The sequence below is a fragment of the Corylus avellana genome, chromosome ca4 (genome assembly GCF_901000735.1).
Source record: "Corylus avellana chromosome ca4, CavTom2PMs-1.0".
NCBI lineage: Eukaryota > Viridiplantae > Streptophyta > Magnoliopsida > Fagales > Betulaceae > Corylus > Corylus avellana.
Window position 1 is genome coordinate 26,676,413 of NC_081544.1, and position 21,886 is coordinate 26,698,298.

Genomic DNA, 21,886 nt, shown 5'->3' on the forward strand with positions numbered 1-21,886 from the left:
ATATTATTTTGTTTTATATATTTTTAAAAATTTAAATAATATTATATTATTTTTTAATTAGTGGAACACGTGGCAGCGTATATACCCTTGAATGAAATTCAATGACTAGGATTTCAGCCATTTTTTATGGGCAATTCCCCAGCTATTATTGGGGATCCTGATCCCTTATATAAATATTAAAACAATGCGTCTCTAGGCTTAAAAGGTACCCATTTTTCTTGGACCAAATATTGTGCTAATTTATTTTGCTACTAGTTTAATGTTATTGTGTGTTTATGATTTCGAATGGGTACTTTGATGTAGAAAAATTATACAAATTTCTGTTTTTAGCTTTCTTTGTTGGATATTTTTTAATTAATTTGATAGGTTTGAATTTATTAATTTATTTGGTATTCTTTTCGCTTGTTAGTGGTAATAAGAACTATACTTAAATTCTAACAAAAATCTTATACTTCTAGATATTTTTTAGGTTAATTCTTGATCTATATCTTAAAGTTTAGACAAATGTGAGCAGGAAAAGAACAATTGATTTATTATTTAAGAAAATAACATGCGAGTCATTCAAAGGTTAATACACATTTAGATAAGCCTTTAATTGGCAACGAATTTTGATGCTTCAGTGACTATTGAGCATTCTTTTAAATATCCAATAATCAAACTTGAAGAAATTGACGCTACCTCTTTCAAACATGATCCAAGATTACATTCCATAAATATATGGATTTCATATTAATTTACTAGATGAAATATGAAGTGCTTATATTAAAGTCGATCCATATTAAACCAAGCTTTTCCATGCTATGTATTTACTGAGAAATCAACAATTTGTCAATTACAACGAAAAGTTTTGACAATTGGTAAAGAGGTGAACATGGAATGAATTATTTTTTAATAAGACATGAGGGAAAGACGTTATGGTATTAACATCATTTGAATTTATTCTTATATTGCATTTCATGAAAGCATTATGAGAATCACTGATATGCTTTGCCAAGATTTGCAACAAATTTCTCAAAACATTTTAAATGTCACAAATCTAGTTTCAACTACAAAATCATTCATTCAAAAGTAGAGAAATGGCGGATGGGAGCCCTCTACTTACTATCGTTAAATCATTTTACGAACAACATCAAATGGATGAATTTGATATTCCAGATATGAATACTTAATGTACTAGAGCTCGTGGTAGATGATGAAGAATTTTCGACAACAATAAGGCATTATTTTAAAATCAATATATTTACTAATTATACAAGAAACTTCTAGTTGCAAGAACTGAATAATAGATTTAGTAAGCATGTAATGGAACTTTTCATTCTTACCGCCACTTTAAGCCCTAAAGATGGATAGAAATAATTTAAGATTGATGATGTGTGCGACTTAATCGAGAAGTTTTATTGTCAAGATTTTACTGTACAAGATAAATTCCATTTAAGATGTCAATTGCAACTTTATGAGCTTAATATGCCAAAACATAAAGATTTTTATTGATTTGAGCTACGTAGACGACTAACAATTTCAAAAAAGTCAAAGATCTATCATTTTGTTTTGGCAAGTTGATTCATCTAATGTTGACTATCCTTGTTTTTAGTGTCACTATTGAATAAACTTGTAAGAACTTGATTACACATTAGAATCGAATATTAGCATTTGTTTGCTTATACGTGTAGGTTTGTTGGTTTATTACATGCAAAAAAATGGGGGGTTTTTATGAATTAATTTTACATATACAAAGAAAAGATATGGTAATTGGATATCCAAAGCTCTTAAAAGCATGTGAGAGCCAGGCTTTGATGAAATAATTGATAAACAAAGCTTTTAGTCAGCCCTGGCCTGCGCCAGCGCCACAGAAAAAGCAAAAAAGCAAAGCCAACACAACCATTTCCTTCTCCACATTATTTCAATCCTACAATATTGATTAGAGGAATGACCAAACAGAAAAAAACAAAAAGAATCTCACTCTCTGTTTATAATAGTGAATACACCTAAAACTGTTCACCTTTGTTGTCCTATTCCCATTTCCAGAATACACTTAAAACCCTTTCTTTTTTTATGTGGGTAATGAGCAATAGAAGTTTGATTTGTCCAAAAATCAATCTTCATATGAGCTTTGTTTGTTTAATGGCTAAGTAAACTCTAATGAATGAGCCAGCTATGATAAATGATTTCATGTGCATGTCGTGAGTGAGGGGGGGTTTTTCCTCCAAGTTCATAAATTCTTGTGCAAATGGCAAATCTCAATAGAATCACCTGTTTCTTGTCTTGGACAACAAGCCTCACCAACTCTCATTCAAGAAATTATAATCCATTATTATTATTATTCAATTAAGGCATGATGTACTTGAGTCAAACTTCATACACTTCTCTCCCACAAAGTCAGATTCCCTTCCATTCACAATTTCACACGCTCCTCACCTTCCTTACAATAGAGAGAATATCTCTGGTAACTTTGAACATATGTTTATTATTCAAACCATTTTGTTCTCATTCTCATCAAATAATAGAATATTTACATAATTAAATCCCAACAAATAGTTCAGTATTCCATAAAAACTATTATTTTATATCTACGATTTGTGTACATTGTACTGCTTGTGGAGAGTAGGAAAAGCCATACCCTGATAGGCTGATACCCCCTCACCCTACCCCCCATTCTCAGCATCTCTGCTCATCTAAAGAGGTAAAAGGCGAGTAAATCCCAATCCTTGCAGCAAAAAGCAGCAGAAATCAAAGAGCCAAACACAACCCATTTGATTCTTTCCCTCAGTTTAACCCAAAACCCACAAAAATCTGCCATGATTTGATTTATCAACACCACCCCAAATGGGTTATGCCTCAAAACCCTTTTCCTTTTTCCTTTTCTCGCTGATTTTCTGCACAAATCTTGAGCTCATCCCACTTGCTGAATCTGCCTCCGACTACACAGCCTTGGTCTACAAGGGCTGTGCAAAGCAGTCCTTCACAGATCCAACTGGTGCTTACTCCCAGGCCATCTCAGCTCTCTATGGCTCCCTGGTTTCGCAGTCCACCAAGGCCAGGTTTTCCAAGACCACCTCCGGGAGTGGCCAAACCACCATTTCTGGTCTCTTCCAATGCAGAGGGGACCTCACCAATTCTGAGTGCTACACCTGTGTGAGCAAACTGCCCCAACTGGCTGAAAGCCTGTGTGGGAAAACCATAGCCGCGAGAGTCCAGCTCCTTGGCTGCTACATTCTCTATGAGGTTTCTGGGTTTGCTCAGATTTCAGGCATGGAGTTGCTCTACAAGACCTGTGGGGCAACAAACGTGGCCGGAAGTGGGTTTGAGGAGAGGAGGGACACTGCGCTTTCGGTGCTGGAAAACGGCGTCGTTAGCGGCCACGGGTTCTACACCACGAGCTATCAAGCCATGTATGTGTTGGGCCAGTGTGAGGGGGATTTGGGTGACTCCGATTGTGGAGAGTGTACGAAAACCGCCGTGCAGAAGGCTCAGGTTGAATGTGGAAACGCTATTTCCGGCCAAATCTATCTGCATAAATGCTTCATTAGTTACAGTTACTATCCCAATGGGGTTCCCACCAGATCAACTTCATCCTCCTCCTCCTCCTCTTCATCTTCTTCATCTTCATCAGGTTAAGTCACTGTTTTTTTTTCCCCTCTCTCTAATTTCCTTTAATCTACAATATTAATTAGAGTAATCAATCTCTCTCTCTCTCTCGGTGGCTCCACAATGTTCAGATTAGTGGTTTGTGCCTTTTGATCATTTGTTTTATTAGTTTAGTTTATGAGTATAATAACGTGGGATGTGTTTTGAAATAATGTCAAGTACAGGGGGTACTACGGGAAAGACAGTGGCTATAATATTAGGAGGGGCAGCTGGAGTGGGGTTTCTAGTAATTTGCCTACTGTTTGCTAGAAGTTTGCTGAAGAAACATGATGGTAAGTATGGATATATATGAGATGGATGATGGATCCTCTTTTTCTGCTTTTTGCTGGTCCCTAATGCTGATATGGTTGGAATTTGTTTTTTGTTTTGTTTTTTTTTTTTTTTTTTTATGCAGATTTTTGAGTTGGGGTTGTTCTAAAAAGAGGCAAAAGTTTTTCTGAGGTAGAGTTTTTTCTACAAATATTATTTTTTGTTTTTAGGTAAAAAGGAGATGGGTTTTTGTGGTGAATATGAGTGGCAAAGAAAGAGAGAGAGAGAGAGAGAGAGAGAGAGAAAGATAAAGAAGGTTTATATGTTGGGGATTAATATTCTTAGTTCTTACAGTTAGTAAGAATTTTTTTGAAGAAGGGGAAGCAATTAGGGCATGAAAAGTAAGAAAAATTTTTTCACAAAAAGTGAAATGGGTTGGAATGAATGTTTGTCATTATGGGTGGAAAGAACAAAAAATTCAGTGGGAGTGTGGAGGATGAATGGGGATTTAGGCATGGGTCCATGTGGGTGTTTCTTTGTTTTCCCTCTTCTCTAGATTAATGCATCTCTATTTTCTTACACACTTTATGCTTTTTAGAAAGTTGCAAAATCCTCTCTCCCCCACTCGCTCCCCCTCTCTCTCTGTTGTTCACGCGCTCACGCTCCCCACACACGCGTTGTCTATTTAATTCGCGCTGACAATGACACCGACTATATTTTATTTTTTATTTTTTATATTTTTGAGCAATTTCACTCCTTAATCAACCAAGTGGTTGGAAGAAAATTATAGGCCCGTAATAGGATGGGGGTTTGAATTTACAATTAAAAAATTACTTATACAAGCCTGTTAATGGTAAGGCTGAGTTAAGATTATGACTCAATTGGTCTTAAAAGAACGTATGCTGATTAGGCTTCTCCTAAATGGTTTTTAGCGGGTCAGGTCTTAAAATAATTACAATTGGTCATTCTATCCTGCCATTTTGCTATATTAAAAAAAAAATCACTTTAATTGGCTTTGCCTACACATGCACTGCCTTTGTTTAATTGAGTTTTAAGAAATGCAATCCAAATCCATGAGTTAAGAAACGCTTTGTAACAAATTAAATGAACAGTTCTTAATCTTCCATCTTTTTAAAGTACATTTATACAGCCAGGGACCTCAAGATGTATGATATGATATGATCTGACATTGTGGGAGGTTGGAGTCGGTCCTTGTAGTCTTGTAGATGATGATGATGATGAATGGTGCCCATCCTAACATGATGAGGATGAGAAATTTAACGTGGGAAAGCAAAATGACAGTTGTAGAGCTTATTGATAGAGCTACCAATGATTTGTCACAAGTGTAATGCACGTACCATTCATTTCAGAAAACCTGGTAATAAATATACGTATGTCCAATAATCGCTGCACATTTTAAGCTCTATACAGTCCATGCTGAATCACCTCATGACAGCTCATACCTGGTTATTTTTATTTGGGAAAAATGCAAAATCAGTCTGTGCGGTTTACCTGAGTTATAATTAATTCCCCGTGGTATCAAAATGAACTCAAAAGTTCCTGATGTATGCCAAAAAAACAATATAGTCTTTATAGTCAAATTATGTTCATTGATTTAACAAATTCTGATGGTGTGAAACGTTAGTGCTAATAAAACTGTGATGCTTATCTGATTTAAGCTAGTGTTACACTAACGGAATTTGTTAAATTAATGAATGAAATTTGATTGTAGGGACTATATTGTTTTTTTGGCATACGTCAGGGACCTTTGAGTTCATTTTGATACTACAGTGAGTTAATTGCAAATAAGGTAAACCACAATGACTAATTTTGCATTTTTTCCTCTTTATTTTACTGAGAAAATTTGTATACACTTCTTTCTTTTTTTTTTTTCTTTTTTTTTTTGGTATAAAATTATTTTAAAAACCTTTTGTGGTGTTTAAAATAACAATTCGTTATATAGTTCTTTTACTCACAGGAAATTGAACGGAAATTGATGGTAAAGACTTATTTGTTATTTTTGTATATCACATGAAATTCTCGAAACATTTTTGTATCACTGGAAATTTATTGCAAATTATTATGATCATATAAATTGATTTTACATTTTTTTTTTTATATTTATTTATTGCTTGAAATTGGAAGCCAGCTACTAACTACCCAGATTTTTTTTTTTTTTTTTGAGAAGTGGATTTATAGCTCAAAACCACCAAAAAAGAAAAAAAAAACTCGTGTTCTGTTCCAACTATCCATCATTAATCTTTTTATATTCAAAGAGAAAAAAAAAAAAAAATTATTGAAGAAAGAGAAAAATAAATAAATAATTAAAGCAAATACAAGTAGTAGATTCTATGCAAATTTAAGATATAAATAAAAAATAAAGAAGCAAAGCCACGTTTTATAGAGAATATGGCATTGCCTAGTACCATTTCTTCGCAAGTGCATGTCAAAGGCACCAATACTAAGCATGAACGACGACGTATTGGAGTCGATCCCAAGCAACACCGAACCACGCGTAGCCCATGCGCAAGCCATCAAAGCCGGCAACACCGACCGCTCGACGTACAACAAGCTCGTCACCCTCTACTCCAAATCCAACCTCTTCTCCTACTCCCTCCGCCTCTTCCACCAAATCCCATCGCCCAACGTTGTCTCATGGACCGCCCTCATCTCCGCCCACGCCAACACCCTCCACTCCCTCCACCACTTCATCTCTATGCTCCGCCACCCAACCTTCCCCAACCAGCGGACCTTTGCCTCTCTCTTCAAAACCTGCACCGCGCTCCCTTGCTTCTCTTTCGGCCTTAGCCTCCACTGTATGTCCCTGAAGCTCTCACTCTCTGGCGAACCCTTTTCTGGGTCTGCGCTTATCCACTTCTACTCCAAGTATCGCTTACCGGATGAAGCTCGTATGGTGCTCGATGAAATTCCTCACAGAGATGAGGTTTGTTATTCCGCCATTGTTGTGGGACTCGCGCAAAATTCACGGTCCATCGATGCGTTATCGATGTTTGCTGATATGAGAGCTTGCGGTGTGGCATCCACGATGTATAGTGTCTCGGGTGCGCTCCGTGCAGCTGCAGAGGTTGCTGCATTGGAGCAATGTAGGATAATACATGCCCATGCGGTGGCAACCGGGTTAGATACAAATGTGATTGTGGGTAGCGCTCTGGTTGATGGATATGGAAAAACAGGTTTTGTCTCGGATGCAAGGCGGGTTTTTGATGAGAACTTGCCGTGTATGAATATAGTTGGGTGGAATGCATTGATGGCTGGCTATGCACAGCAAGGGGACAAGAACTCGGCCCTCGAGCTTTTCAATTTAATGGAAGCTCGAGGGCTTGTACCGGATGAATATAGCTTTCTAGCAGTCCTAACATCGTTTAGCAATGCGGGTTTGGCTGCCGAGGCGGAACAGTGGCTGACACGCATGGAAGTAGATTATGGTTTGGAACCGGGGTTAGAGCATTATACATGTTTGGTGGGTGCATTGGGAAGAGGTGGTCGATTACAAGAAGCTGAGAGAGTTGCGATGACAATGCCTTTTGTGCCAGATGCTGCAGTGTGGCGAGCTCTGCTATCCAGTTCTGCATATCATGGTGCAGCAGACATGGCTTTGGCTATGGCTAAACGGTTATTGGAAATCAACCCGCATGATGACTCAGCTTATGTGATTACTGCCAATGTGTTTTCGGTTGCCAGTAGGTGGGATGAGGTTGCGGAAGTGCGGAAGATGATGAAAGATAGGAGGGTGAAGAAGGAAGGTGGCAGGAGTTGGATTGAAGTGCGAGGGAAAGTGCATGTGTTTTTGGCTAGGGATACAAGGCATGAAAGCACAGAGGAAATATATGAGAAGTTGGCTGAGCTAATGAAAGAGATTGAGAAATTAGGTTACGTGCCGGTTTGGAAAGAGATGATGTTGCATGAGGACGTAGGGGAAGAAGAGAAAAAGGAAGCGCTTTGGTATCATAGTGAGAAGCTGGCAGTGGCATTTGGGGTGGTGAGTGGAGCTGCACCACCGGGGAAGGCGCTAAGGATTGTGAAGAATCTTAGGATTTGTAACGATTGTCATGAGGCTTTTAAGTATTTTAGTAGGGTGTTGGAGAGGGATATCATCGTGAGGGATGTAAACAGATACCATAGATTTTTAAACGGTAGCTGTTCTTGTGGAGATATCTGGTAACATGTAGGAAATCATGAGGCACTATAATTCTGCTCTCCAAGGGAGAAAGAATGCAGACCCTTCAAATTTTTCCTTGCACATTTTATTTAAATCCAACGCTCACTGATAAAGATGTTATGGTCATGGTATAATAATATTTTAATATACATTGCTATTGCATGGCGACTAATAAGTCTTCGTTTGGTTTAATATTTTGCAACATAGGGAGAACTGATCTAAAACGCAGTTTTCTGTTCCAAAGCCAGAAACCCGTCATCAACAAACAGTTTTTACGAACTAAAGAACAGAAAGGGGAAAATAGAGGATTGAGATTCCTTCCAATTCCTAGGGTAGTGCATGAGATGCAATAAATTTTTTGTGGTCTTCGTGACAACAAAACCAAAACTTAAATGAGTTTTTTTGATAAGTAATATTCAAGTTTTATTAAAAGCGTAAGGCGCCCCTACATACACTGGAAGTATACAAATGAAAACACCTAACTAGAAAAACAAAAAATCCACCCAAAATCCAACAAAAGAAACCCAACAAAACCACCCAAAATCCCTCAAAAACAAACACCCAAAAAAGCCAAGCTAACCCACAAAAAGCCCCACATAATCACCCAACAGCCCTTAAAACCCACACGGTGCGCTACAACCCTCAAAACCAAAACTTAAAAAGTGATTGGGATATTTTTTGAGTTGGGTGTATGGTGGTAGCCATCTACTTGAGTGCATGGTTCGTCGATCCAAAAGGGCTGGCCTGAGGTGGCTGAACCACCCCCACAGCCATGGCCCATGGGGTGGTTCGGCCACCCCCGATCCATTTGGACGAGATGAGGGTGGTTTGGCTAACAAATACACAGCAGAAAAACCCTAACAACCACTTTATTGCTATAAAAAAAAAAAAAAAAAAAAAAAAAAAACATATTTGTTGAATAATATCGGATCCAGCAGATGGAAGTGATAATGTTTCGACTCTGGTAGGTTTCCTTTCCAGTTTTTGTTACAGTAATCTGCTTCATCCTTGAAACTATTGCTTTGATTCTCAGACATTCTGTACATGAATGATGCTGATGGTGAAAGGAATTGGAAATCCTGACTGAAGAGACAATGCCTTCTTCTGATCTCGCAGCCACTGCTAAACATTTATACTAAACTAAATTAAAGGTTCTTATAACTAAAAATTGCTTCTGTTTCTTACCATTGGAAACATTGACGTAGAATGTCACAATTCTTACTCCAGTGAGGTTTGTTTCAAACTTTTCTTCCGCTTTTCTATCTTCACTCTTTATATGATTGTATTTGCACTAAAAATTACAATAAATTAGAATTTGAAGTGCTGGTATAGTTTTTCAGTGTAGCAATGAGCAAGGAAATTTTAATAATTTATGGTCTCTGGAGTTGAGAAATCACGGATTAAATTTTGTGTACTGATGGCAGCACTTCATTTTCTACAAAACCATTTTTTGTTCATTCACAGTTATAAAAGTCAAATAGCATATATTCTTGATTTATATGTGGATTGGAGTTAAGGTCTGGCTTAATAATGAAGGATCAATCAATCTAAACAGGTTCAACTAGCTCTATTAATGACTATTGACTCATAGACTGTGGTTTTCTTTTCTTCCGTTTGACTGTTGATTCAGGGGGTCAGTTTTGGGTAAATGGGTTCTCAAGCAGTTCTAGTTATGATTTTTGCAAATTGTGGTGTTGTTGATGGCTAACTTTGTTTTCTTTGGAAGGAAAGATGTTCATGTAGGGAGAGACGTTGTGAAATATAGTATACTAGGAGAAACAATAGTTAGGTTTGCTTTAGTATTGGAGTTGTCCCATCTATTGCTTCAGCTAAATAGTGTACATTTCAGTCTCCAACATAAAAAGATAAATGTCTCAACCGAACAAATAAATAACAAACAAGAATAAACATAGCACTTCTTAGCGGATGAAGATTCAGAGCAATTAACTGTCCAAATTGCTAGATTTGGATAGTTATCACGAGAGAGTTCATATGAGACCTATCTGTCCAAATAAATTTTGGATTGTCCCATGTCCAGCCACCTACCTGATAGATACCATATGAACTTTCTCACGTGGCAGCTAATTGCTCTGGATCCCAATCCGGTTTGCAGGTTTGCAGCAACTCCATGCTACTGCAATTCCTGGGGTTCCAACTTAATTACTTAAAGCAATTATATGAAATCCTCATTGGATTCAAATGCAATGGTGTGTGTGCCTTGCTGGTGCACATATAAAAGTATGTTGTTAGATTGATAACTCTATTACAAATGTACCCATGTTATCAGTTTCTGACCACTAAGCAAAGGACTTAGATATAATAATTAAAGAGCAAATGAACAAATTACAAACAATATTATGATCTTTAAATCATAAAGAACACATTTTTAACAGAATTTTATGTATAACTGCAGAATTTTTTTTTATGATGAACCCAATCTACAGTCTGTGCATGAGAAAATCTCAGAAGCATCATATGGAGAACACTCTTTGAGGTCCATCATACTGCAACTCCACATGTATTGAGTTAACACTATAGATAACCATAGCCCAAGTTCAATGTCAACGAGACATTATTGAGTTAAATTCTGTCCATTCATATTATTCTTAAATAACCCAAATTCTTTGAAAGATTTTCCTTTTCTCTGTTTTCTCACCAACCAAACGGCACATCATAGAAGGACACCAAAACATATCAAATTAACCAAACAAAAACGAACGAAAGGACCCTAAATAACTGAGGCATCCATTTAATTTGAAAATCCCAAGTAAATAAAGAGAATCCAATTAAAAATACTCTAACGCTGCAAACCCTAATTCTCAAAACACCAAAGCCAAAGTCGCATATCACATCCAATCCAAAACCCAATCTCCGACGAGCGGAGCTGACTCACTTGGGGGTGCCAAGGAGGCTGGCCTGCTGGAGCTCGAGGTCGTTGAGCTGCTGCTCGCGGTCCATCTCGATGATGAGGGGCACCACCAGGATGAGGAAGGTGGTGCCGACAATCCACGCGGCCTTGCCGGTGCTGCGGATCAGCTTCTTCAACACGAAGGCCGCGTCCGAGGCCGCGCGCTTCGACTGGTGGACGATCGGCGACTGAGACACGCTGCGCGAGACTCTCGTGATTAGGGACTGCTCGTTGCTCGTTGCAGAGATTCGCTTTTTGCCCTGAGAAGATGCCATTTCGGTCTTCTTATTATTTTCTGTAGAGAATGTGAGCCAAGGGTTTTGGGGGGTTTCTTTCGGCTTCTACACGTTTAGTGGTCTTTAAGGGTTTTGCAGGTTCTTTCTCTCCAAACCTACGAGGCCGGGCCATGGGCCATTGATTTTAATTTTAATTTTAATTTTTTTTAAAAAAAGGAGGAGTCTGAAATAGTAAAAATTGAAAGCAAAATATTAAAATTGAGAGGTCGGACCATTTAATCAAATGAGTCGAATTAAAATTAATCTATAATCTTATACCACAACACAATTCGAACCTAACATGTGAACACAAATTACCATCTTTAAGGATCCCATGATTTTTAATTTTTTTTCTTAAAATCTTTTTATCAAGTTATATATATATATACACACAAATTGAGTTTAGTCCTATCAAAATTAGGTTTTGCCACTCATTTATACCTTAACTCCCCAAATGAGAAATTGTAATTCGGTGTACCCGAGGGTAGAGGAGTCAGAAATAGCAAAAAGTGAAGAACCATGGGACACAAGCGTGAACCGAAGGCCTTGGGAAAAGGAACCATTAGCTAAGATCAAACTGGAGTTGAGGTATGTTCAGATGGGGCTTACAGAACATGGCAACTAAAGAAGAACCATGCAGCGTCCAAGAATGGGGACACAATTGAACGAGCCAACTTAAGAAAGAGAGAGAGAGAAGATAATCTCTTTAAGTTTGCCAAGAATGAGAATTAACCAACTTTAGACTCTTAAATGATCAATCAACCAGTATAAAACCTCTCTTTATATACTGCAAGCATGAAAATGGCAAGTTTAGGAGATGTTCCACTTCAATGGATTTTGATATGATAGCACTCATCACCAAATCCCTGTTTAAACACGCACCACTCATTTGCAAACCTCTGCACACAACCAGAGATGTATTACACACCCAAGGAACTGAAACAGTAAAACCCAAACCAGAACCTTCTTTCCTGCCACAACTTCCATTTCCCACCAGCATATCCTTGTATGCTCTGCCAATTCTGGAAACATACTTTCCCATTGGCAAAACTTGCTCAAGAACAGATGGAGCAGACCCAGCGGAATTCAAAAGTTCAGAATCTGAATGAAGGTTCACCACAACAGTGCCATGTTCAGGGTGAAGTTGATTATTGAGAGCTTTAAGAAATGGGGAATTAGGGTCCCATAGCTTGCGAGGGAAGATGTCTTCACCGTCGTAAGCATCAATGAAGATCATATCATATAGATTGGTATTGTCCAGGACAAAATCCTCAGCGTCTGATTCATAGAGGTATAGCTTCTCATGGATGCCTTTCCACAGTACTTCATCAATGGTATTAGGTTTTGACAAGGCACGTTCACCTGATGGGTTCATAACTGAGAAAGCAGGAAAACCCATAGCTTCGATCGAGGCTGAGATAACAAGGGGGTCAATTTCAACTATGTGAACCGCAGCACCTGAAGGGATCGAGCACAAGAATTTAGAGTCAGGTATATGTGGAAATCATTCAATCCAAAATCTAATGGACATTGGGAAACAAGAAATTGCTACATTACAAAAATATTTGCTTCACTTGGGCAAGAAGATTGAGATTGTTGCCCAAAAACCAACAATAGAAAGATGGAAGACATATTTAGGTAGGCATTCCAAGTAAATCACAATGTATGGCCTTATGCAACATTTAGTCAGCTTATGTCAGATTTAATCCCTATTCAACTAATTTCGTTATAAACATTTCCTGTTCTTTCATTATTTATTTTCCTCCACCCTTTCTTCTCCTGAATATGAGTTTATATATATATAATATATATAAATTGAGTAGTTTTCTCCTGAATGCTATTCGACTATAGAATTATAAAGCAACTGAACATAGGTTTTAAAATGCACCTAAAAGAATACATCAATCAAATAATTCTAGCAATGGAGAGGTTGGCTTGGTTGGCAAAGTCCATCACTCTGGTCAAATCTAGTGGTGGTTGAAACACCCCCAACCCAATTTTTTGGTCATGTTCAGGATTGGATTTGGACTGCGAGCCTTTCCTAGCCATACACACCGATGATGCAGTAAAAAGAGGCATGTTGAATATGATCCTCTTCATTTCATATGAAATTGATAGCATCAACTTCATGATCAGGATTTAAAGTTGGCGTATCTAACAATGTACATGATTGTACATTATTTAAATTTTTTAAAAGACGTATTAAGTGTCAACATTGACTTCATACCCACCATTAGATACACCAACTTTAAATCATGACCATGAAATAGATACTATCTATTTCAATGAAAAGAAAAGGATCCTTGTCCGTTAAACAAGATTAATGTCAATGGCACTTTAGCCAACACACTAAATGTCCAAATCCTGGGATGTTTGACAGAGAGCCATCCACGCAGCCATTTCTAATTGTATTGAATGTAGATGACTCGACCCGTCTCAATTGGGCTTAACGTCTTAATGTGACAGTAGCCCAACATTTGACCAGTAGCATAAACTTTGCCTCGAAAACAAACCGTTCCCAAATGAGAGAGCTTGTGTTGACCATTTATATAGGGCCCATAAAATGGCTACCCAACCCATGCTGATAAACTTACAATTTGCCAAGTCTAATCAGGATGCTACCTTTGTTCAGGAAGGAAAAACGAATAATAAAAAAAATCAGAACTATTATCACAATAGCACAACCCTTAAAAATCCATCTTCTAATTTATCAAAGAATTAATGTTATAGCCCATATCAGTTTTCCTCATTCGAGATGAAGGACCTCACCCTCCAGAATTTTAGTGCTTTGAACAACCTATATCTATACATATGCAACATAGCTCTTGAAAATGCTGGTTCAGATGTAAGAGTAGAGCAATTACACTAACATTCGTACCTGTTATAGAAGGTAAACAACCTCAAGCTAACATTTATATGGATAGTCTGTCTTCCCCTTTCATCATGTCCCCTAAGAATATGAATATCATGACCTAGTTACAACAACTATAGGAGCACTCATTGAAAACATTTTTGTTCCTTGTTCATTATCACATCAATTTGCAGCTGTCTTAACTCTGCTTAATTCTGCAAATCGGTGGACAGTCTTTATCTCAAAGCAATGTTTTGTTCATTGTATTACAAACTAGCTTTAATACCGATAGAAGAAAAGCACATGCAGAATGGCTAAGAGATTCTCCCTCACCTTTAATTTTACTAGCCAGAAATAATGGTAAGCTTCCTCCACCATGACCAATGCATAAGATATTCATAGTTTTCTTCCCACGCACCGCATTTTTGATATCATAACCACAAGATGCTATAGTGGCCAACCCAGTTGATACCATACTCTTCAGATCTGCAAAATGACATCCAGATAATCAACTGGTTACTTCTTTTTCTGTTTCAGCAGAGATCACAGGCTTACTTCAAGAACAAAAAAAAACTACAAGAACAACAACAAAGAATAGAGCAATTGAAACAGGACCCATTAACATAACATGCTGAGGTATAAGATACCATACACAAACATCAAATAGCACATCTATTGATTAACATGAGAAGAAACTGGGATCTATAGTCCTTGACAGACACACTCAGAAAATAAATAAATAAATAAAAATCAAAGCACAAATAAGTGTGCATCCCACTAATAAACTGCCCAGAGTTCCAATTTGCTAAAATTCAGAAACTAATATGATCTGTCATGTACTACTTTCTATCAGTGAGGGTTCTTCTCACTCAGTAACTAAAAAATCTAAAGTGCTCCTGCATTTTGTTAAAAATAGTACTTAAAACAGCTGGCATCTAGAGATAAATACACCCATAATTATCTATAGATGCCGACATAACCTCCAACACACTCCACAACCGCATTTTGATAGTCTCTCCACTTCTCCTACAACATTGACGTACCGAGCTATTCAGCATTCTGACTACCCTTATGCCCATCTGAAAACCTCTCAAAGTCTGCTCTAACAACTTCAGCAGTACCAAAATGTGTTGAAAACCACAAAGCCATTTCTAATTCATGTTTGTTCAAGTTCACATTGGCTCCAATTCTCAGCCCCATATTTTCCAGACCCAACAAATGCCATGATGTGAACTATCTGATATACTAACATTCATTATACCATGTTGGAATATTACAAGTTACAAATTAATATGGTCTTAAGTTCAAACTCTAACTCCATTCCATAATTTATCTTCACTTCGGCGAAATAATCCACGTATTGAATGGCACTTATTAAATAATTAATTAAATGGACCTTTTTCTATCACATTAAGCATTTTGGACAACCGATAATATACAAGAAGAATCATTGGAAACACTCAGACACAACTTGATCCAATTCACACCGCTCTTTCTTTCGCAAGACTACAACAGAACATTACAAAATGGCAAAAATAAGGTTAAGGGATTACATGGTACAGCCAGACAATGTGGCTGCTGCATCAGGAACACCGAGCCGGGTTCTGATTCCCGGTAAGCGGCCATTACTTTGACAGTGCTCTGGCGAGTGTCGTCGTTGAACCTAAGCGCCCGCCATTGGTACCCAAGTATCCTAAAACGCCCCTCATCTTCACATCCCGGACGTACCTCTGCGTGCCTTCGCTGTAACCATCTCTCCGTTTCAGGCCAGTATACTTCACTCTGCACATTATTTACAACAGCACCATTGCAAATATTTACATTTCTGCCATTATCACAAACAAATTCATATATTGAAAAAAAAAAAAAAAATGGTTCAATAGAGAGTGGGAGAGTGGCTTACAGGTTGAGAGGAAGGATAAGCGGCGACGGAGACGACGCCGTTTCCCTTGTCGGAAGTTGAACGGAGAACAGTTTGACTATCGGAGTCCGTTCCCCACCACTCGGATGAGTAATACCAGTCCCCCTCGTCCTCAATACGGCGCCGTACTGCCGTGGAGAAACCTCGCCGGACGTTCCATGCCGACCTCAACCTGCGCCACATCACTACAAAACCCTAGTCCTCTCAAATTTGGACAAGCTAAAGGTTTTTGAAAACACTGTTGTTTCCATTTGGTACAGAGATTTTGACACCTTACTGTTGTAAAAACAATTATTGCTATTTTTGACAAAGCAAGAGCATTCATATATAATTATTTGTAAAAAAAAATTTCCAAATTCTTTATTTTGCAATAATTTCTTTATTATATATATATATATATATACATTTTTCTTTACATTTGATGAGTAAACAACGCTCGCCAATTTTTTTCTAAATTAACTAGCTCGATGTGAATGATTTTCTCCTAAATTTACGTCCTGACTAGCCAAAATAACGCTAATCACGTGAATGCTAGCCGAGTGTAAATGCTCTAATACAAATTTAGGTGCACCTAATCAATAGTTCTACGGAATTGTTTAGATATATAAAATTTTTACAAAAAATTGATATATAAAATAAGATTAAAATTAAGAGATCATTTTCTAAGATGTTACTGCATTTAAACATTATTATTATTATTATTATTATTAGATTAGATTAGATTAATGTTATTTAATTATTATTTTTGTGTTATGAACAAAGAAAAAAGAAAAAGAAAATTACAACAAAAGATGTTGCATGTTGGCGGCCAATTGATGCAGGGCGACATTGAGTGAGAAGAGAGCGATTGGAGTGGGTTGCCTACGCCTCGCCAATTCATGGCTCCATTCTGCTGCATTTGTTTACGTAATGATTGAAAATCATAAACTAAAATATAAAAGATAAATCGATTGCTTCGAGATAATCAAACCTTTCGAGAGGGACAGGCATTTACAAATTGTTAATAACAATTGAATGAAATTACTCTTCGATGAATTTGCCACACGACGTCTACGTCTTATTTATAGGGACAGAACAAGCCCAATACGAAAACAAAATCAAATGAAAGTAGCAAGCAAGTATGCTTAGTAATCAAGCAAAATCAAGATAAATGAAAAAGGAAATTAAGAGATTATTTAGTTTACTGTAATGACAAACGCTTCTTAGATAGTAATGTGGAAATTTTGTCTTCATAGATTAATTAGTTAATAGCTTGTGTTGGCTACCTGATGGGCATCTAGTTGCTTCTGCTCTTCAACAACTTTATTCTTTGCCATCTAAATTAAGTCTAAGCTATACTATACTTGCAAAAAGAGTGAGAGAATCATACGAGAGAAGGCCTAAAACAACGAATTTCATCATTAAAATAAATTTTCTTCTTCTTTATCTTCGTATAATCAGATTTTCACACGGCCAAACTGGACTGTAATGCCCCCAAATTATTAAATCTGAAATAATATGAGGTGTTGCTAACTTGCTACTATCATGCGAAATGTTTAGAATGTCTGATCTTGCGCTTTTTTTTTTTTTTTTTTTTATAGTTATGTGTCACTAACTTCACTACTACGACACCCAAGGATGTGACTACCATGTCACTCTCTTTTTTAGAGAATGAGAGAGGTTCCACTTTTTTTCTAAAAGCATTCTCAGCAGTTTTTTTGTCATTTTTTTTATATTTAAGAATTTAAATTATTTTTTGCTTCTCTATATCAAAATACATTTCAATAGCTTCCCTTAATCATTTCATATATTATTAAAATATTTGTTTTTTTAATTATATTATATATATGAGAGGAGAGATGAGAGAGAGAATTGTAAGAGGAAAGATGAGAGAGGAGAGAAGAGAGACAATCATTTTTTTTTATATTTTAATAATCATAAGGATTGCAATAGTAGAACCCAAAATATTGGATTCTACAATAGCAATCCTAATGTTTATGGTTCATTTAGGGAGTGTTGTGGAACGTTTTTTGCGATTTTTTAAACATATTCCCTAAACTTAATAAACAAAATCCTTTATAAGGAGTCTGCTGAGAATGCTCTAAAGAGTAAGGTTTTCTCCGCCTCCCAGTGAGGCTTTTCACCACTTCCTGCGGTTATTTTGAGGAAAGAGAAATAGTGTTTTCTCTAATCCAGTAATCCTCCTCCCTACCCACCTTTTTCTTTCCATTTTTTTTTTCTTGTTTTCTCCTTTTTCTTTGTGCTTTTTCGGCCTCTTTTCCCCCTTTGCAATAGTGTCAATGTCTCCTCAACCTCAGCTGATCCGTCTCACCTCCTCTCAATCACATATCCATCGGTCTCCACCTCCTCTTTGCGTCTCCTACCGCCTGTAGCCTTGATATTAGCATTTTGTTCAGACCTAGTTTTTTCAAAGTTAGATTGTCTTTCTCTGCTAGTCCTAACCACCAACGAACCTCATCACCCTCTTCATTAGTTGTCTGCTCTGTGCCACCACTTGACCTCCACGTGTCTTTCTTGTGCCTTCCAAATGTTGTGCTCCTCCGTTATTGCTACTATTATGGTTTTTTTATTTTTTATTTTATTTTAATTTTTTTAATGTTTTAGTTATTTTCTTTGTTTGTTTTTGTACTTCCCTCTTGTCTTTGTTGGGCAATACCTCTTCCGCTCCAACTTTTTTACGGTGATTGTTATTGTTATCTAATAGGGATTTAAGTAAGTTTGAAGGGTATTGCGAGTCCCTTGCATTAAGGGTTCGAATATAGTTGAAGGGTCTCACAACATTCATACCCCTTAGCACCGTTTTATGTGGCCATTATTGATAGGACTAGGGTCATTTTTTAATCCTTTTTATTTTATTGTAATTTATGCTTTGGATCTATTATTAGGAATCCCACCATTTTTTTTTAAGTTCTAACACTCTCTCTTCCTTTTAGATCAAGAGTTGAAAAGACTTTCTCATGTAATATGTTCCCCACTTCAATTAAAAAAAAGAAATACAAAACTATTATATTTAATAAACTATTAACTTTACATCTATTCAACATCACTATGTAACTTCAAAATCTTGTAACTACCTTTGGCTCTCTTTGAATGCTATCGCCAAGCAATTTGTAAAACAAATCATTTTTTACGAGTAGAACTCTCTTATTGTAATTTCAGCACTTCAATTCCCAGCTATCATTTGTGATTGGAGTATTGAAAAAATTATTTTAGATTCCTTATCTCTTCTCCCTCCCTCTTCTAAGTGGGAGGCAAAGAAGATTAATAGAAGTGAAAACTTCTGCGCCCATCATGTGGCATATTGAGTTGCGGCAAGAGTTCATTCGGGCTGCATTCCCATTTTTTTCCCTTTTTCTCCTCCCCCCGCTGCTTGTAGTGGTTTAGAACCACCCTCTGTTTTCTTTCCCCCTTGAGGGGCTGTAATGCTCTTTTTCTGGTAATGTTATGTTTGTTACAAAAAAAAAAAAAAAAAAAAAAAAAAAACACAAGTAAGCAAAACATCAGTGAATCTCAACCGTTGGAGGTTTTTCTTACCACGACTTTGGACCAATTGACTGTTTTGGGCCGTTAAAGTGGGAGTCGCATTCGCACAACTGAAAGAAGAGTGCGCCAATTACACAAGCGTTGACAATGACAGAGGCGTATCCAATTCCAAAATCACGAGGTGCCAAAAAGTGTGCTGAGTGGACCCCACCAAACCCCCACGTGCCAAACAAACGTCTCATCTTCCCTCCGTCGTCAAACAATCAGAATTGAAAAAAGTTTTCAAAAATCACAGCCATTTTTCTGTTCTTTGCAACAGCCGCACCACATCACATGTTTCCCGTGTTTTTGGCTTTTCATTTCATAGCCCAACAGCCACAGCTCTCCCTCCATAACATACAGTTTTCTTAACAGCCGAGAAGGTTACGAGTCTCAGCAACAGCAGAAATGGAAAAAACCAGTAGGTTTTTATTTATTTAGCTTTGATCTTTTGTTGTTGCACTCCTTTTGTTGTATACCGAAATGGGTATTGTCGTTTTGTTTTGAAGAGTATCCAAAGGTGAAGGTGAGGGAGCAAGACGACCAAGAGGATCTCAAGGGAATTTCTTTGCTTCCAATGAATGATGATTCTTGTTTTCCTGGTATTTCTTTCTCCGGGAGATTGGATTACTAATCCTATTTTAGTTCTTGGTTTTGGTTTTGTTTTTGGTCCTTGTGAAACTACCGGTGCTGCTATTGGTTGATTGAGACTTATGGGTGTCTTAAATTTTAGACCATTTATGTAAGAATTGGTTATTTGGGTGAAATTTGAATGATCTTGTTTACCTTTTCTTTTTCCTGATAAATTGATTGGGCCTGTTGCTCTAGTTTTCACTGTTTTGAATTTTTCATTTTTTGTTCAATTAATCTCTTCAATAGCTTTCAATGATGAAATCACTGTCTGCTCAGTCGCAGTAGTACTAATTGACTTTTTTAGTCAAAAGCAAGACTGGATGTGTTATTATGCCTGGTGAATCAAGCACCACTCAAAAGAAAGACTGGCGAATCCACAGAGAAAGAGAGAGAGAGAGAAGAAACATAAATATGTAATCCAGAAAATAGATTGATTGCTTATATATTTGTATAATCCTTAACCTCTTCTTCCATTCCCCCCCTTTCCTCTTTTTCTGCAGTGAAGGAGCATGAAGACATTTCTCCACCATATGTTGCAAAAATTCCAGCGTCTTATGTACCAAATGTACTCATGTCAAAAACTTCTGTATCTGAAGGTTTGATCATGCCAACAATTTCTGTATCTGAAGGTTTGGTTTTATCCTCATGGATTCCCCGAAAAAACAAATGACTCCTTATAGATTTCTGTATAGAGATATCTTGCAGTTATGACATCCTACTCTGCTTGATCAACAGAAGCAGAGAAGAATGACAAAATTTTTGAAGAGGATGATAAAATAAATAATCGAGTCAGCTCAATCCTGCGTCCACGTGCCGTCTTATCTAGTCCTGGTAATCTCACTTAACTATTTCATTATAATTTTATGTTTTTCCTTTTCCTTATTCATCTATCTCAATGTAGTTCTTGCAATTAGGTTACAGCTAAAGATTAATTACCTGATGTTTGTGCTCAAGAACTTCATCTAAGCCGTATAGGAATAACTATTCCCAAATGAATTCTAGAGAATGGTTAAGAAATAAAATATAAGACAGGGAGAAATTATTGTTTCTGGCAGTTTGCATATTATTCATACAACTTTTAGAGTTGGTATCTTAGGGTAATGCTTTTAACAAATTCTAGACAACTTTGTGTTTGCATCACAAGAAGATTGTTATTATCTTCATATTAACTTTTAAAATCATCCTGAATCAAATTTAGAAAATTTCTGTATGTTTCAGTTAATTGGTATAGCGTGGCTTCGAAAGTAATTCAACTGCTACTTGAATAGATATAGCATAGTGACGCCTCACAATCTTAAAGTTTTCTCATTTTAACTGCAAAGATAGAGGCCTTTGAAGGAGACTTCACTGGTACAGGCCAATTGGTTTGTTTCATCACCAATGAATTCCACGCAGTGATTGACTCATGATCGTGCGAAGAATCTTTGGCTAGATAGAGAAGACTGAAATAAAAAGGTGTTTCTCTTTTAGATGGAAGTGAGAATCAAACCATTTTCCTTTTGTGGGGGATAAAATGAAATCAATATGTATAAGGTAGAGAGGGAATTACCTTAAAGAAACCGAGTCTAAAATGTACTAGTTGAAACTGCAGCATCACCATTAACATCCACACACACACACACACACACACACAAACACAAATCAACTTCATATATGATCCATTCACTTATTAGAAAGGCCTTTTGATTCCTGGCATTTGGTC

At 37.0% G+C, this 21,886-nt stretch overlaps 5 protein-coding genes across 6 annotated transcripts; 3 read left to right on the plus strand and 2 right to left on the minus strand.

Moving 5' to 3' along the window:
- Positions 1-2,235: 2,235 nt before the first annotated feature.
- LOC132179939 (plasmodesmata-located protein 2-like) lies at positions 2,236-4,486 on the plus strand. Of its 2 annotated transcripts, XM_059592760.1 has the most exons (3): positions 2,238-3,610; positions 3,810-3,917; positions 4,040-4,486. In XM_059592760.1, the coding sequence occupies exons 1-3, from the start codon at positions 2,824-2,826 to the stop codon at positions 4,045-4,047; spliced, it is 903 nt and encodes a 300-aa protein (XP_059448743.1). In that variant the 5' UTR covers positions 2,238-2,823; the 3' UTR covers positions 4,048-4,486. The 2 variants fall into 2 exon arrangements, with proteins under 2 accessions (XP_059448742.1, XP_059448743.1); XM_059592759.1 differs by lacking the exon at positions 4,040-4,486 and having other exon boundaries at positions 2,236-3,610; positions 3,810-4,000.
- A 1,854-nt stretch (positions 4,487-6,340) lies between these two features.
- LOC132179020 (pentatricopeptide repeat-containing protein At4g33170-like) lies at positions 6,341-8,189 on the plus strand. Its single transcript, XM_059591633.1, has one exon. The coding sequence runs from the start codon at positions 6,362-6,364 to the stop codon at positions 8,075-8,077; it is 1,716 nt and encodes a 571-aa protein (XP_059447616.1). The 5' UTR covers positions 6,341-6,361; the 3' UTR covers positions 8,078-8,189.
- A 2,564-nt stretch (positions 8,190-10,753) lies between these two features.
- Positions 10,754-11,352, minus strand: LOC132179251 (mitochondrial import receptor subunit TOM9-2-like). Its single transcript, XM_059591932.1, has one exon. The coding sequence runs from the start codon at positions 11,255-11,257 to the stop codon at positions 10,964-10,966; it is 294 nt and encodes a 97-aa protein (XP_059447915.1). The 5' UTR covers positions 11,258-11,352; the 3' UTR covers positions 10,754-10,963.
- Positions 11,353-12,010: 658 nt separating this feature from the next.
- On the minus strand, positions 12,011-16,310 carry LOC132178750 (uncharacterized). The gene is made up of 4 exons (XM_059591276.1): positions 16,012-16,310; positions 15,662-15,890; positions 14,442-14,594; positions 12,011-12,715 (listed from the first exon to the last, which is right to left on the minus strand). The coding sequence occupies exons 1-4, from the start codon at positions 16,210-16,212 to the stop codon at positions 12,012-12,014; spliced, it is 1,287 nt and encodes a 428-aa protein (XP_059447259.1). The 5' UTR covers positions 16,213-16,310; the 3' UTR covers position 12,011.
- Positions 16,311-19,793: 3,483 nt separating this feature from the next.
- On the plus strand, positions 19,794-21,109 carry LOC132178311 (uncharacterized). Its single transcript, XM_059590757.1, has 5 exons — positions 19,794-19,972; positions 20,061-20,153; positions 20,685-20,813; positions 20,920-21,015; positions 21,099-21,109. The coding sequence occupies exons 1-5, from the start codon at positions 19,960-19,962 to the stop codon at positions 21,107-21,109; spliced, it is 342 nt and encodes a 113-aa protein (XP_059446740.1). The 5' UTR covers positions 19,794-19,959.
- The last annotated feature ends 777 nt before the right edge of the window (positions 21,110-21,886 follow it).